This window comes from Dinoponera quadriceps, unplaced genomic scaffold (genome assembly GCF_001313825.1).
Source record: "Dinoponera quadriceps isolate SergipeBrazil2010 unplaced genomic scaffold, ASM131382v1 scaffold5809, whole genome shotgun sequence".
Lineage (NCBI taxonomy): Eukaryota > Metazoa > Arthropoda > Insecta > Hymenoptera > Formicidae > Dinoponera > Dinoponera quadriceps.
Window position 1 is genome coordinate 940,589 of NW_014559826.1, and position 14,784 is coordinate 955,372.

Genomic DNA, 14,784 nt, shown 5'->3' on the forward strand with positions numbered 1-14,784 from the left:
AAATTTTGTTAATATATAATATTTCACACATGTTGAAACACATTACATATGTTTTCAGTCTCCTAGTGCAGAAAAAGAAACATGAAATACAATTAATAAAAATACGACGATTGATCTCTCATTAACGAATCCTTAATACTAATAAAATGTTAACAAACGACTATGCATCGTGTTTTAGGATATCAGTGTCATGTCCAGTTTTTATCGACGAATATTCAGACATCCAATAGTATGAAAAATCATATTGTTTAAACACGAATGATCAGCAGAGAAACTTTCGGAATATCCGATATCTCACCGACAATGAAATTAACGGTTTACAATTACATTATCGTCGGCAAGTGGTGAAGTTACTCAGCTCATTAAGTACTTCAATCTTTTGTTTCTTTCACGGCAAGAATTTTGCCCGCGTGCGGGCATGAAAATACTGAGCGTACAATCTTGACCCTGCATAATACCGTTTAGTTTTCATGAAGTTCCCAAACTCAGCCTAGAATGGTACAATTGACCACTCACTAGTCTGACTACTATGTATGCTTTTAACATAAATCGTTTTTTTTTTTACATACAGTAATAAGAATTATAGGTACTAGTTTGCGATCCTTGGTAGGCGATTAGTACGACATCGTGGACATAGCTACCTAATTTTTTGGATGCGTTCGTGTTTTACGCTAACTTCGAAATTCACCATGTTACTTGTTTTGTCATAATAAGAACATAATTGAATGGTGAAGGAAGAATGCGTTTAACCTCTGAATTACTCTGACCCTGGCTTCGGTCAAGAATCATTGTTATAATATACAACGCAATAGTGGACTACACTGCAAGTATATGTAGACTAAACGTGGTATTAATTGATAAAAATCAACGTCTGAATTATAAAAATACTGGAATTGTCAGTTATTAAAAACAAATGATGGTATTAATTGATAAAAATCAACGTCTGAATTATAAAAATACTGGAATTGTCAGTTATTAAAAACAAATGGTGGTATTAATTGATAAAAATCAACGTCTGAATTATAAAAATACTGGAATTGTCAGTTATTAAAAACAAATACATATGTACCGCGTTTATCTACCTGTTAATGAAACTCTCGTGGTTGTTCTATATATATATACGCTTCAAGGATATAGAAAGATTAAATTACTCGTTAAATGATGCGTCGTAAAAATTTCTTGCTAACATCACTTTTTTGTTTAATATTAATTGTATGTAGGTACTTGACACAAATTCTGTAACTCTCTAATGTGATCGTAATTTCTAACGTAATCGTAAATGTCGAAGTGAAAGGCTAATTTAAGGCAAGATATACATGCATTTAGACGAGATCAGTGAGTCCACTTACCCTTTGAAAGAAACTATCCGCTTTATAATCTGCCATACTCGGCGGACCATCCAGCCCTACCTGCAAAATCAATGACGTCTGATGGGATCAGTCCCGCGTATAACTGAAACTTTCCAATTTCCAATGTGCAATCTGGCTCGACAGTGTAAGACGAAGTAACGACACGATGCAATTGGAGCAAGGAAGGGGAGGGTGAGACTCTGGGGCGACAGGAGCAGCAGGGACACTAAGTGACATTAATTACTGTTTACTTTATATATATACACACATACACATTTATGCGTATGTGTAAAAAAAAATATATATATATACATATGTATATATATATATATATATATATATATATGTATATGTATATTTACACATACATATGTATGTATGTATGTATGTATGTATGCATACTGGAGAAAATACTACCGAATTACGAAAATACTACGAATTGGACAGATTGCTTGGTGTCGCATGATGACATGTATTATTCGTAAAATACCGACACCCGATTACCGATACTCGGAAAGAGTCTTCGGGCCGCTTAAAATAGCAGCCCCACACGCGCCCCTTTTATACAATAGCGAAGTCTTCGCTCGTTGTTGAATAAGAATCATAATAATAATTAATTAATAATAATAATTAATAATTAATAATAATATACTACGCGCGAACTTTATCTTTCCTTACAAGTGGAGGCAGTCTTTAAACGGCTGCTCGATAGAGTCCATGAGGATTTTTCGTCGTTTCTGTGGACGTGGATATTGATCGACGGTTTCGTGGAATCGCCTCGACTCTCTCTTTCTCTCTCTCTTTCTCCCCCCTCCCCCTTCCTCGCCCTCTCTCTCTCTCTCTCTCCGTTTTTCTCGATCTCGTACTCTCTCTTTCTCTGAGGCGTCTCGACTAATTTTCTCTGGGGCGTCCAGTGTGTTTAGGCGGCCAAGCCGTGAGGCGTCTGATGTAAGAGCGCAGGATACTGTTGAGCCACATGCGTCAGCTGATGATGGTGGCTACCGGCGTGTGCGTGCGCGTGTGCGTGTGGATGGACCACGGCCGTGGCGGGTGTCACGGTTCCCGACGACGACGCGTGAGTCGGCGGCAGCGGTGTCTGGGGCTGCGGCGCGTGGAGGCTATGGCTGTGACCTGCTACCAGGCTGCTATGGCTGCCTCCGTGACTGCCACCGCTGCTGGACGAGGTGTGGCTGTGATGGTGATGCCCGAAGACGACCCCAGAGAAGGCTACGGGTCACTGATGATGTTTCGTAGAGCCATTCGCGTGATGCGCCTGCGCAACCACGTGGTGACTCGAGGGTGGCGCGTGTGCAGTACTTGGATGATGATGACTACCGGCCGCCGCGTGATGATTCGCGTTATTGGCGCTGCTATTGTTATTATTGTTGTTGTTGTTCTGCTGTTGAGACTGCCGTTGGCTGTTCTTCTTATTCTTCATTCGGCGATTTTGAAACCAGATCTTGACCTGACGCTCGGTCAGATTTAAGTTGCGCGCTAACTCCCACCGTTTCTGCTTCGACACGTACGCGTTGAAGAGAAACTCCTTCTCCAGCTCGAGCGTCTGGAACTTCGAGTAAGGTTTGCGTTTCTTCCGCACCGTCACCTGGCCCGTCCATTCCAGGGGATTGGAACTGCCACATCCGACACCCATTCCGGCCACGCCGACCCCGACGCCTACTCCCGCAAGCGAACCTGCGGGAAACAAGGAAGATGGGGAGGAACCCCACATCACTTAACACAATTAGTTTGCCGATGATAAACAACCTAGCTGCTAGCTAGCAATATTCGACAAGGAAATCCTGCTCGAAGGTGACGACGATTCCGATCCGACTAGTAAGACAAGTCTCAATGTCATTGCTCTTGATCTTATATAAGGTTCGGTACAATTTCATTAGGATTCACTCGCGAAACTAAACCATGTCGTGAGCCGGAGACTCGCGAATAAATGTTTGTCGGTACTAATAAATCGATTACATTTATTATCAGAGCAGACACGTTCGAGCATAAATTTCAAATGAAGAGAACCGCTGCACCTGTTCCTCTTTTCTTACGTCTACTTGTTGTTATTATAAAAGAATCGACAAGAAACCAAAGCAGATGCATTGGTTCGTTAATCGGCGTATCGGCGCGTGACAAATACCGTTACCTCCATTTGTTTACAGGAAACGCTGTGATCTACAATCCACAGTCGTTAACAAATAATTCCGCGAATCGTTGCAAATAATCCCGTCGTCCTAGATATAAGATAACAAGTCGTCGTCACGAGCAAATTGTACGTTCGTTGACGCGCAGAGTTATCACCGTTGCACGTTACACGCGCTGTACGGAGGGACATTTCTTTCATTCTCGCGTTCCTCGTTTCTATCGATGCGAGGGTGCACCGCCAAACTAGCTCCGCACCTGGAGCGGCTCTCTGAATGTCAAAACGTGCACTTCATCTGTACGTCAAACGTCATATAGGTCTTAATTAACTAACTTATTTACCGGAGTTCTCTACGATTTCAATCCTACACGCACAAATTTCGTACATGTACACGAGACATGTGTAATGTGCACGATATATATGCATGTGTGTACAAATATACCCTAGTTGTACATATAAGACGCGTGTGACGCGCTCCGGTGTACGTACATGCGCAACGTCGCTCGTACGTTTGCGTGTATATATACATATATATACACACAAGGGTGTCGCGGCGGCCGTTCCTAGCGTTGTGGTATGATGATATAATTGGACCGGTTCTACTATCCGTGCGGAAAACATGAAGTAGGTGCCTCGGTTGCGCGGAACCGTTGCTAGATCCGTTCTCTCTAGCGCCGGGACGAGTTGTGGTGGTTTTTAACCGAACCGTATCTATGCTTCGTTGCAGACGCAGAATGTGGAGCGAGACAAACGCGTTTGTTAAAGCGGAATATAAGGGAGAGAATAGCATAAGATGCATACGCGGTAAAGCCGGTGTACACGCTGGTAGGATGAAGCGATTACGAAAGCGCGCGCGCGCGCGCGACTCATCCGTCTATCTTTAACCCAGCCACGGGCTGGATAAACGTCTTCGCGTATACACGAATGCAACAAAATTGTTTCTATTCGGCCCGGCGTTTATTCCCGATATTTAATACTTTTTTCCTCCCCCCCCTCACCCCCTCTCGAACGCACAAGCGAAAAGCACATCGAGCGGATATCATGCCGCGCAGAAATTGGTTAAGGCGCTTTTTTTACGCATACGATCGGACGTCCGATGAATAACGTAACGTGGCGCGCGCCGCTCGCGCGCGTTCTGTCAAACCGTTAAAAATGACGCGGCCAGTATTTTCGCACACGCACCGATGGATTTCAAAGATTCTCGCGCGGACGCTGATCTCACGCCGGAGCAAAATATACAAGTGAAGTGACATACGGCAATAATTAATTTAACGAACACATTGCGTTACATTTCGGCGCACAAAAGTGCGATGCCGCGTGGCTCGAGTCGTCTATTTTTGACCGTATTCAAGATCTGAGCAAGAAGTGTTACTGCCGTACGCAACATTGTCGGATCCGACGGAACATATGCTTGCAATGGATCTGTCATCCGCGGAACAATGCGATATTTCAAAACGAGAGAAGGATACTTTCGTGTACACCCTTCCCCAACCCTGTAACAGGCAGTTTTTAGACTTATTAATATTAATATTATACAATATCCCGACTAGTTAAGTCAGAAAAAAGAGATACATTAACATGAGTTATTTATACAATGTGCAAAAAGTTACTTTAAATATTCTCATTGCCAAAGTGCGCGCTTTCCAAGCGAGCGAAAATTTTCATTTCTCGAGCCGTATATCAATCCAATTCTCCAATTTTTCCCTTTTCATTTAGGCTCTCTCTAGGCTTATTTTCAGGCTCTCCCGAGCCTCTTTTCATTTTCCTCTCCCACACTACTGTCCGTTCTTTCATTACCTCCCCACGATTGCTCAACCGATAGAAATTCATTACATATTAAGATATGAAAATATATAAATTATTTAACAAAGGTCGGGATTCTCATGAAATCAACATATATAAAATAAATAGAAAATACGCAGCGTGCACAGGGAAAATAGTAAATTAAATATAACGTTGAGTGTGCAACTGCAAGTAACTAAAATCGGCATGTTACGATAACATATTTACTTATGCGGGTCAATAATTGCTTAATTGCTTAATTGTTTAAGTTAATTTTATGCTATCGTAATATAAAAATATCTGTTTTTTTCACATTACGTATTTAACACGAAAGACGAGAAACATAAAAAAGTAAAGGATATTATTTGCGATGAGAAACGCGGAATTTAAGAACAGTGCATTTTTTAAAATATTGAAAATTAAAGTAAGATGGATTGTGATCTCTACAGAGTTGATAATAAGAAAGACAGATAATATGTGAGGATTGAAAGATGTTCAGCGATCGTTCGAAAAATATAGTAAGTTTCCTCGACTGATAGCCGACGTTCTGATAGAAATGGTCGAAGGGTTCATAGCTGGGGTTGAGTCGCGTGTAACGTAACGTGAGTGTAATATCGATCGGGAACAACTCGATAACCTTTATACCTCCTATACTTTTATTATCGGTTTGCATAAGTTAAATAATGTAAAGATAAAACATTTTCGAGAACACGTCGAACGCGTCGAACAACGTTACAAAAAAATGCTGGAACATTAAATAAAACAAATCTAGCAATCGTGTGTCTCGAAATCACTCCTCATACGGTGGTCGTAAATTTATTCAATTAACAATAAAAGGCGGACATTTTTGCATGAACGCACAAACGACTTCCCTCGGACAATCCATTCGAACTTTACTATGAGCATTCTTTCGCGAATGGAATATTTTATCTCGGAGAAATCGGAGAGACTTGATAGGAAGTCACTTTAAATGCTGAATTTATTCTCGTTCGTAATATATGTGGATATATAATGACGACTGTTATGCTTCAACGGCTTAATTAAGCATGAACCATCGATCGGAGGAGCGTTAAACGCGAACAACCGATAAATATTCGGCAACCCGCGCTCTCGTGAGGCAGAGATAGTATATCTCTCGTGCAGAGACCCACCTTGTGCAGGGACACCTGACCAACATTGTAATTCCGCGGAGATCGCCGGGACTAATACGGGACAGCTCCGAAGAGCGCGATACAGTGCAACGGCGCGCACTCTTCGGTGCCGAGCGAACTGGCAAAGATAATGGAGTCGCCATCTATTGGGCTACGCTTAAACTATACACGACGCCCGCATTTCGTTACTTTGTACGTGCACACGGCATACCTGTGTGCACGTCGTGTAGAGCGTGCATACGATTAACTTACGACCGATCACGCGAACGCTATCTCGGTTATCAGAACGTCGTCGATGGCGGTCGTGCGAGCAACAAAGTAACGATAAATCCTGACGTCGGTCGGCGCATACGGCAACAATTCAGCAGTCCTGGGAGGACAGGAGAGACGGACGGACGGGCGAGAGTTACGGTTAGTGAGACAGGTATCGTTGAGGTGGAAATATTTTCACGACAACTCGAACTCGAAAATTCCGATATCGCGACGCGATTTATCATATCCGGGAATTCCAAAATTATGAGCTCGTTACGTCACGAAACACAGCATTAATTAATGCCGCGAAAGTAGACGTCCGTGAGACACATTACGTAATATCATCAACTGTATCGCGATATGATCAACGTCTGCTTGATCTTTTATTTTAGTATCTTTAATATCCGTGAGAATTTTATAGTCTGCTGTATAGTCACGCAAACGATAGTTTACGTTAATTGTAAAGAATGTAAATATACACGTGAGGCGGTACCGTTTGAAACATCGATCCCCCCCCCCCCCCNCAAGTTTCGATATGGGAAAAATCGTCGACGGAACGTAAAACGATGGGGGAAAAATAGCCTTGACAATACAGGCGCACGAGCGAACAGCCGTTAGTCGTAGAAGACTGAACGCCTGCACGGGTCATGGAACGGATCAGCTGATCGGAGGCGTGCGCCAGAGTTTACGAGTTACGGCCGCCAATAAACCCGCCGCCGTTCGTTGTTGCTCATGCGACGTTTCATGGGCTGCAGGGTCTCGAGAAAAGGACAGAAGGGAGAAAGGACAAAAGAGAACGACCAAATACGTGAATGAACGATGACTGCAGTCTCGTCGGATAAGTTCGTCACGATGAGGAATACTCAGGACACCCGCGATAGGAAGTCACGCGCGATCAGTGTGAATTAGTGACGATCGTTTTTTCTTTTCACCGTCATCCGTGGACACGTCGTTTGAACGTGTGTATTCATCGCTGTGGCGAACCGAACAAATCAATTAGGGGCCTTCGAATTTCACGTCTCGCGTGAATTTCCGTCCGGTTTCCGCAAGTGTGGCGGTATTACGAGAGAGGCGCGTTACGTCAAGTTATAACATACTTGTAACGACTGAGAACTGCCTGGCGTTTACACTTTCGACGAATCAATTTGTTTTCTTCCATTAATTATTCAACGATGCGGATCACCATTTTAATGGAATTCTTTCACGGTATTATCGAGCGTTTACTACTGAATATTAAGGAGAATATCAAGTTTCCGCTCGTAATATGTGTGTTTAAAGAAGACCCAGAGATATACAGCTGCATGAAAGAGAGAGAGAGAGAGAGATTAACAAAACGGAGTAGATGCTTACCTGGAGGTGGGTAGGGGCTGGAGGTAACGGGCTCGGGCGCTCCGTAGTTTCTCAGGCCGCCGTATCCGTCGTGAGGAAAGGCACCTTCCGCGGCGACCATAGCGGCAGCGACTCTACCCCGGTCGTCGGCCGCGGATGGCGTCAGGTACGGTACCCCCGTCTGCGAGTGAGGATGATGGTGGCCGGCCGTGTCGACCGGGTGGTGGTGCCTCGCCGTCGTGTATGGCGCGTAATTGCACCAGCTCTGGGAGAAGCTCTGATGGCAGGACGACACGGCTGGATCGGTCGCGCCGGTGGCACCGGAGGTAGACCCACCGGTGGACGACGTCGTCGTCGCCGCACCGGCCGAGTTGTAAGACTTGTAATCCGAGGTAGAACCGGCGGTGCCAGCCGATCCAGCAGTGGCGGCTGCGGGCGACCAGAAACTAAGGGTGGCCCCGGCCTTCCGGTTGTCCCTGGAGGAGCCGGAGGTCGAGGCAGGATCGGCCGCCAGGTTGTAATACGTGGGGGGATTGTTACCCCCGTAGGTCTGATGATGGTTCAACGATTCGCCCGCCGTGGACGAGTAGTGGGAGTCCTGGGGATGATGCGGGCTGTAACTCCAGCCGCCCTGGGAACCCGCTGAGGAGGAGTGAGAGTGCCGTATCACGCCCGCCGCGCTCGCACCACCCGGCGCGCCCGAGGACTCCACGCAAGCGACTTCCCCGTAAGTGGAACCACCGCCTCCCGGTGTCGCGGTTAATCGCTTCGCGGGTATGTGGAGCGGTCCGGCTGCGCTGTTGCTCGCTACCGAGGAAGCGCTCGGCGAGGTCGAGCTGGCGCTCGCTGTAGGCGCGGGTGGCGCTGTCGTTGCCGATGACACCGGTGCACCGGGTGACGTTGGTGTTGTCGCCTGTTGGTGGGAACCCGGTGTCGAGGTCGCCTGCTGTTGAATTGACACGAGTGTCGAGGCGGTCGGTGGAACTGGCGGCGGGCTGTCCTCGTAGAGGGAACCGTTCATCATGGCCCACCAGGTCACCCCGGTGGAATTCCCCGCTCCGGTTGCTGTCCCCATCGGCGTGACGGAGCCAGGGTGGCCCACGCCGGAGCCGCATAGAGGCGCGGCGTGAACATTATCGTACAGCGTCGCCGTCGAGCAAGCCACGTGATCGGCGATGGTGCAGATGATGACGGTTTGTTACCGGTGTTGTTACGATATTTATGCCGGCGGGATCGATCAGTATCCCGCGGTATCACCGTTCGAGTATCAAGAATCGAGCCGTGCGCGGAATTCACTCCAAGTGTGATGGGCGTCGCGCGATCGTCGTCCCGATCATACCGACGACACGGGCATGGGTGAGATTCGAAAACGCACGTGGCGGATTTTCACCAGGTAGCGGGAAACGGCGAGCTCGCCGCGGCCATCGGGGGCCGTGTTGATCCGTGTGAATTCGCGGGGTTTCACGGGAGCGAACGCGTGCGTCGGTGCCCGGGGGAACAGGGGGGAAGGGAGGGTGGGGATGGAGAAAATTGTACGAATACGCGCGCGTCCGATGAGGGGTTGGTGGCGGGGGAGAGGGTGTGCAGCGCCACGGCAGACAGGTGGAGGGGTAGGCACAGCACAGGGGCGCGAGATATCCGGCGAGGAAAGGAGTCCGCGCGCGCGCCGATGACACCGCCGATGATGTTGTTGACAGGATGATCGATGTGACACACGTGCGGACGTCACGGAGATCCGTTGGTGGGTTGTGCGCCGACGTTACGTACGGTCGTTGTCCGGCCGGTCCAGCGATGCAGGGATGAGGATTCAAACGAAAACAGAGTAACACAGCGCGATTTAGAGGGATAGCGTGTCATAGCACACGGTGTCATCGGACACCGTGGAAAAGAGTGGCGGGCCTGCGAATAGAGAGCCGGTGGGTGGTTCGCTCGGTCCGGAAGGGCAGCGCGCCGTGTGAAACGTGACAGGACACTTGGCAATCGTCGTCGGCCTCTTAGCGGGGAAAGCTTTATTCACTGCGCGGCTGGCTGCTCTAACGTCGTCCCGCGGCCGACTACGCCGCGTGTCACCCCGTCTCCGTCACCTGCGGTTACTGTCATCCCCATTGCGAAGGGATCTCGAGGGCACTTCATCAATAAGGGCGAACGACCGGTGCCGTAATCTAATCCAATCACGAGATCACGAACGGTGTCACTAATACGATATCAATTCAAAAGCACAGAGGTTGTCACGGATGAGCCCCGGTAGGAGGGAAATCCGCCTTCCCGAGCCGAAATCCCCGCTCGTCTCGTGGCCGGTCAGCTGTCAGGTGGTGTCGCCTTTTGACAGCGGGCGCGACGCAGCGGAGAATTTTCGCCGGACGCCTCCGACCTCGAAAAACCGTGCGCGTTGATGCACACACGCACGGCCCTCGCACACATAGAACAGACCCCCTTTCTTCTCGCTGGCCTCGCTGAGCCGAACTGAGCGTCAACTGAGAGCTCTGCCTGCGGCTCGGAGTCGAACGAGCCGAAAGCGACGCTGGCGCGATCTTTGGGATCGTTTGGCAAGCGAACGTACGGACTCGTTGTCTCCCACCCTTCCGACCGCTTCTCTCTCGCGTGCGTTCCTCCACGTTCCCCCTACCTTCGCGCTCGCTCTAATCTGTTTCCCTTCCTTCTCCGCCGTCGGGAGCCAGCGAGCGCAAACATACTAACACGGGGAGAGAGAGAGAGAGAGAGAGAGACTGCTTTCTGCTTTCGAGGAGTATCGCAAAACGCCGAATCTCGGTGCCGCTTTTTTCTCAGGAATACCTTGATACATTCGGCCCGTCGTAAACAGGGCGAAGGCGAGATGACCGTGAGTCACGAATAAATCGAAGATGCGTGGCAATCGCTTCCATTTACTTGACAGAAATCTCTATTTATCGAATAATAAACGTTACTGATTGAAACATATTTTTCAGCAAATATTAAAACACCAAAATGACGTGCTCCCATCGCTAAGTGTATGCAAAGATCTTCTCCGTTAAAATTTCAAAATTGCCGAGCTCCTTTAATTCAAATGATTTATCCGTCTTCTTGAAGCTTTCGTCGCTCGAGTTTAAAAAAAAAGGTCACACGCTGCGCGCGCGCATGCACACATAGTACGCGTGGGTGTATATGTGTATATGTATATTTCGCCTGACAGAATGCAATTCACTTGACTCTGAAGTATTTTAGGAACATGAATACAGTTATGAACACCTGTGTCATTGATTACGTTTAACAGAAATCAGCGCTTAATGATTATTGCCTCTGATATTTTCTGGAATTATCCGGGAAGAGGATCTTCACTCGTAGATAGTCACTAAATGCTTACTTTTGCCGAACATAGCTGATAATACAAGAGTATACTTTCAGTCTATAATTTGCATGCTTCAAAGTATTTGTAGCGCGAGAACGAAATACGTTCGTAAATTGATCTAATCTTGCAAAGCCGTAGGTAAACACGAAGAAACTGTGATTAAGAGCAACATTAGGCACCGCAATATTTTTCTTTTCAATTTGAAAGAAATGCTACACGTACACACATATACATACACATATTACGGTTATTAGGAAATATTCATTTTCATCATCACAGTAACGTAAAATTAATCACCGGTATTACTAGTCCAGGATATCTGTATGATTTAATTGAACACGATACGATTAAATGATGTATTGTTTTTTTTATTTTGAACGTGATACGATTAAATAATATATTTTTTTCTTTTATTTTCCCGAGTAAATCGAATTTCGTGAAAAGACGAAAGTGTCTCTGCATACACGCACATCCGTGACCTATTTAACACAATTTAAATAACCTTTCCTTAATTTTTGTCGCGTGCGCACCTAATTCAAAAATTGCTCCCCTTAGCAAATTCACGCGTATTCATTTCACCATCTCAGCCCCTGCGCCGTTGTTACTACAACAACAGATTTGTTACGTTAGGGCGATAATCTGACAATTGCCAAACTTCTCCGAGATATGTCGAAAATGTTTTTGCTGTTCTTTCCGCGAGATGTCACACATGCTTGGTGGAATGCCCTCATGGATCACGCCCGGTGGCAGCCGGCGTCATCTTCGATGGTGGTGTAGGTGCATGTGTGCACACAGCGCGAGCAATACGTCATGGCAGTATTGCAGTCTAAATCTCGGTACTTTTATGGGCAGTAAAGTAAAACGGTCTGACAACAACTCCGGTAGCCACACACGCCTCCCATCTGTCTGTCCATCAGTGTCGCGCGCTGTCCGATTCACGTATTAATGGACACAATGTATTCGTAATCAGACAAGCGAGCCTTCAATTTCCCAAATCTAAAGTGAGATTTCAAATTACACTCGAATCTTATCGAATCCGATTTTCTCGATCTTCAAGATCTCGCTGAACGATTAAGCAAATTTTCACTTATGCGTTGTTATCGGATATACGATTGTTATACGCAACAATTCACTGCTAAATAATGAAAAACAATGAAGCAGATGTTGTCCAGGTTTCGGTTGTGATTCCCAAATTCCGGGTATTGCGCGGGATTAATGTTAAAAAATCGATCATCACCCGAGCGATCATAACCGGAGACAATCAAACTTTATCGAGTGGATCGGGGGATAAAATGAGGGAGGGAGGGGGAAATAAGCGGGAAATTCCTCATCGTCTGGCGTCATGTGAGGTAAATAATCCGGGTATACATGCCCGTGTTTATACGATTAATGAGATCCAATGTGACGCGAATGAAAATGGAGGGTCGATTGGTCTGTCATCGGCGTGCCAGACAATGAAACGGTTTCGAATCGCGATCGTGTCGGCGTACACGTGTACTAAGTAGGAAGCACAACTCGTGCTTGAATACGAGTGTAATAAATCGCGCGGGAGGCGCGAGCCACCCGACGTTTGTTGTACAGGCGACGCGATCATGAATGGACTTTATAGCAGCCCGCCCATTTATAGGTAGTATGCGCGGTTTAGTAGCTATGGGCTTAGTACGACGCGGTTGTATACAATCCTCTGTTTACTGCGAGTACGTACCTAGGAAACGGTAGGTTTACCGTCAGATTTTCATTCGAGCCTTCGACTATTCACTGCATTAACACGAATTAACCTGCGGACACCGCGATCCGTACGGGGAAGAGAAATCTATCGTCGCAATTTTTGCGCGCACTTCGACGTGCCCTCGTCGCCCATTACATCGACGGATTGCCAAGTGTCGTGTGTTGTTAACGCGATTTCGTATTCCATAAGTCGAGAAACCGACCGAGTCGGTAGAAGTAAATCTCGCGAAATTTATACTCGTGAAATTATCAACGTGTTAATATATTTCCATTATTTTTATATAATTATTATACAAAAAGTTGGGAAAAAAATTGTTGATGTTGTATCAATTGATTGGCCGATTGAAGTTGGAATCGACGTTACATGACTTACCTTGTATACCGGCCAGTGTTCCGGGCTGGAACACGCGGGAGAACCTGCGAAATTAAATTAAATTAAGAAATAATTGAATTAAACGGTTCCCGATGACAGTTGTGAGTATGTGCGATCAAGCATAAAATATTTTGCAAATAGAGCTTTCTTTACGAAATGCGAAATGTGTGTGACAAAAACTCCAAATAGGAGAGAAAATATCAGATTTGACCATAGATTTGTTTGACGAAATAACATGTTTAAGAGATATAGTTACTATAATTAGTAGAATAATATAATCGTAAAATATAGTAATAATACTTATGTATTTCTTAGATTTAAGAGAGATGGTTGCGTTACCGTTTAAGCACAAATTAATAAACACTAATAAGTCTGAGGATGCCAACCTGCTGCACAGATCGAACGGGTGAAACGTCTTCTCCACGGCGCCGTACACTTTGAGGCCTTTTATTGACAAGTCTGAGAAGAAAAACGTCAGCCTGTAAAGAGAAAACGCAGAAGCGCAAATTAAATGGCCTGTTCGCCGATAACTGCCCTTCATAACGGACCGTGTCACCACGAGTTTTATACGGCTTTTAGTAGCTTCTATCACGGCAGGTATAAAGTTCTGTACCTTGTACAGCCGTTAATGCGACCGCGCCATAACGAAACCTTACTTCGCTTTACCTTCTATACTTAGAGACACAGTCTTATTGAACTATATCATAGACACATTCGTTATCCACTTTATAGTGAAATGAATGGCGTTCGATTGGAACACAATCTGACGTTCCAGAAATATGTCTCAATTGTCCTAAGCTCGGCAGATACTTGCAAAATTTCGTTTAGCTCACAAAATGCGCAATTCGCATTGATGCACCAGTGTTTATTGTTTTACGCGACTTTTAAATATCAGTTAGAATACCTGCGCGTTTTATCTGTACGAATAAGTATCATGAATGTGTCAAAGGGGTCGAAAGCGTCTACGTGGAAAAAAGACGGAAGTTGGCGAAGCGGTCGAGTTAGCTATGATTCCCTTCAAGGTAGAAAATTCAATCGAAGGTACACCTATGAATTTCGATTTGCCGCGACGAGTGTGAATGCAAGAGCCGCAGCTGAAGGTGGAAAATGTGGAAATGCTCTCTGCAGAGTCAAATCTCCAGGGGTGGGTTTACGGCGCGGAGTCTCAAACGGAAGGTTGAGTGGGGGAGGAGATGCAAGCAGTGGAAGACCGAATGTGGGAGAAGCAGATATTACCTTGAAACTGCAGTAACGAAATGGTTTATGGCAATTCAATAAACTTGATTAAATCCCCTTTTTCCTAATCCTCTTTGAGGTAATTTAATATAAGTCTAGCTTTAATTCGGCAAATC

General features: G+C 46.0%; 1 protein-coding gene across 2 annotated transcripts; it reads right to left on the reverse strand.

Moving 5' to 3' along the window:
* Positions 1-2,198: 2,198 nt before the first annotated feature.
* LOC106750490 (homeobox protein abdominal-B-like) lies at positions 2,199-9,081 on the reverse strand. Of its 2 annotated transcripts, XM_014630866.1 has the most exons (3): positions 8,028-9,081; positions 2,588-3,041; positions 2,199-2,521 (listed from the first exon to the last, which is right to left on the reverse strand). In XM_014630866.1, exons 1-3 carry the CDS (start codon positions 9,079-9,081, stop codon positions 2,269-2,271), a joined length of 1,761 nt encoding a protein of 586 aa, XP_014486352.1. In that variant the 3' UTR covers positions 2,199-2,268. The 2 variants fall into 2 exon arrangements, with proteins under 2 accessions (XP_014486352.1, XP_014486353.1); XM_014630867.1 differs by having other exon boundaries at positions 2,440-3,080.
* Between the last annotated feature and the right edge of the window lie 5,703 nt (positions 9,082-14,784).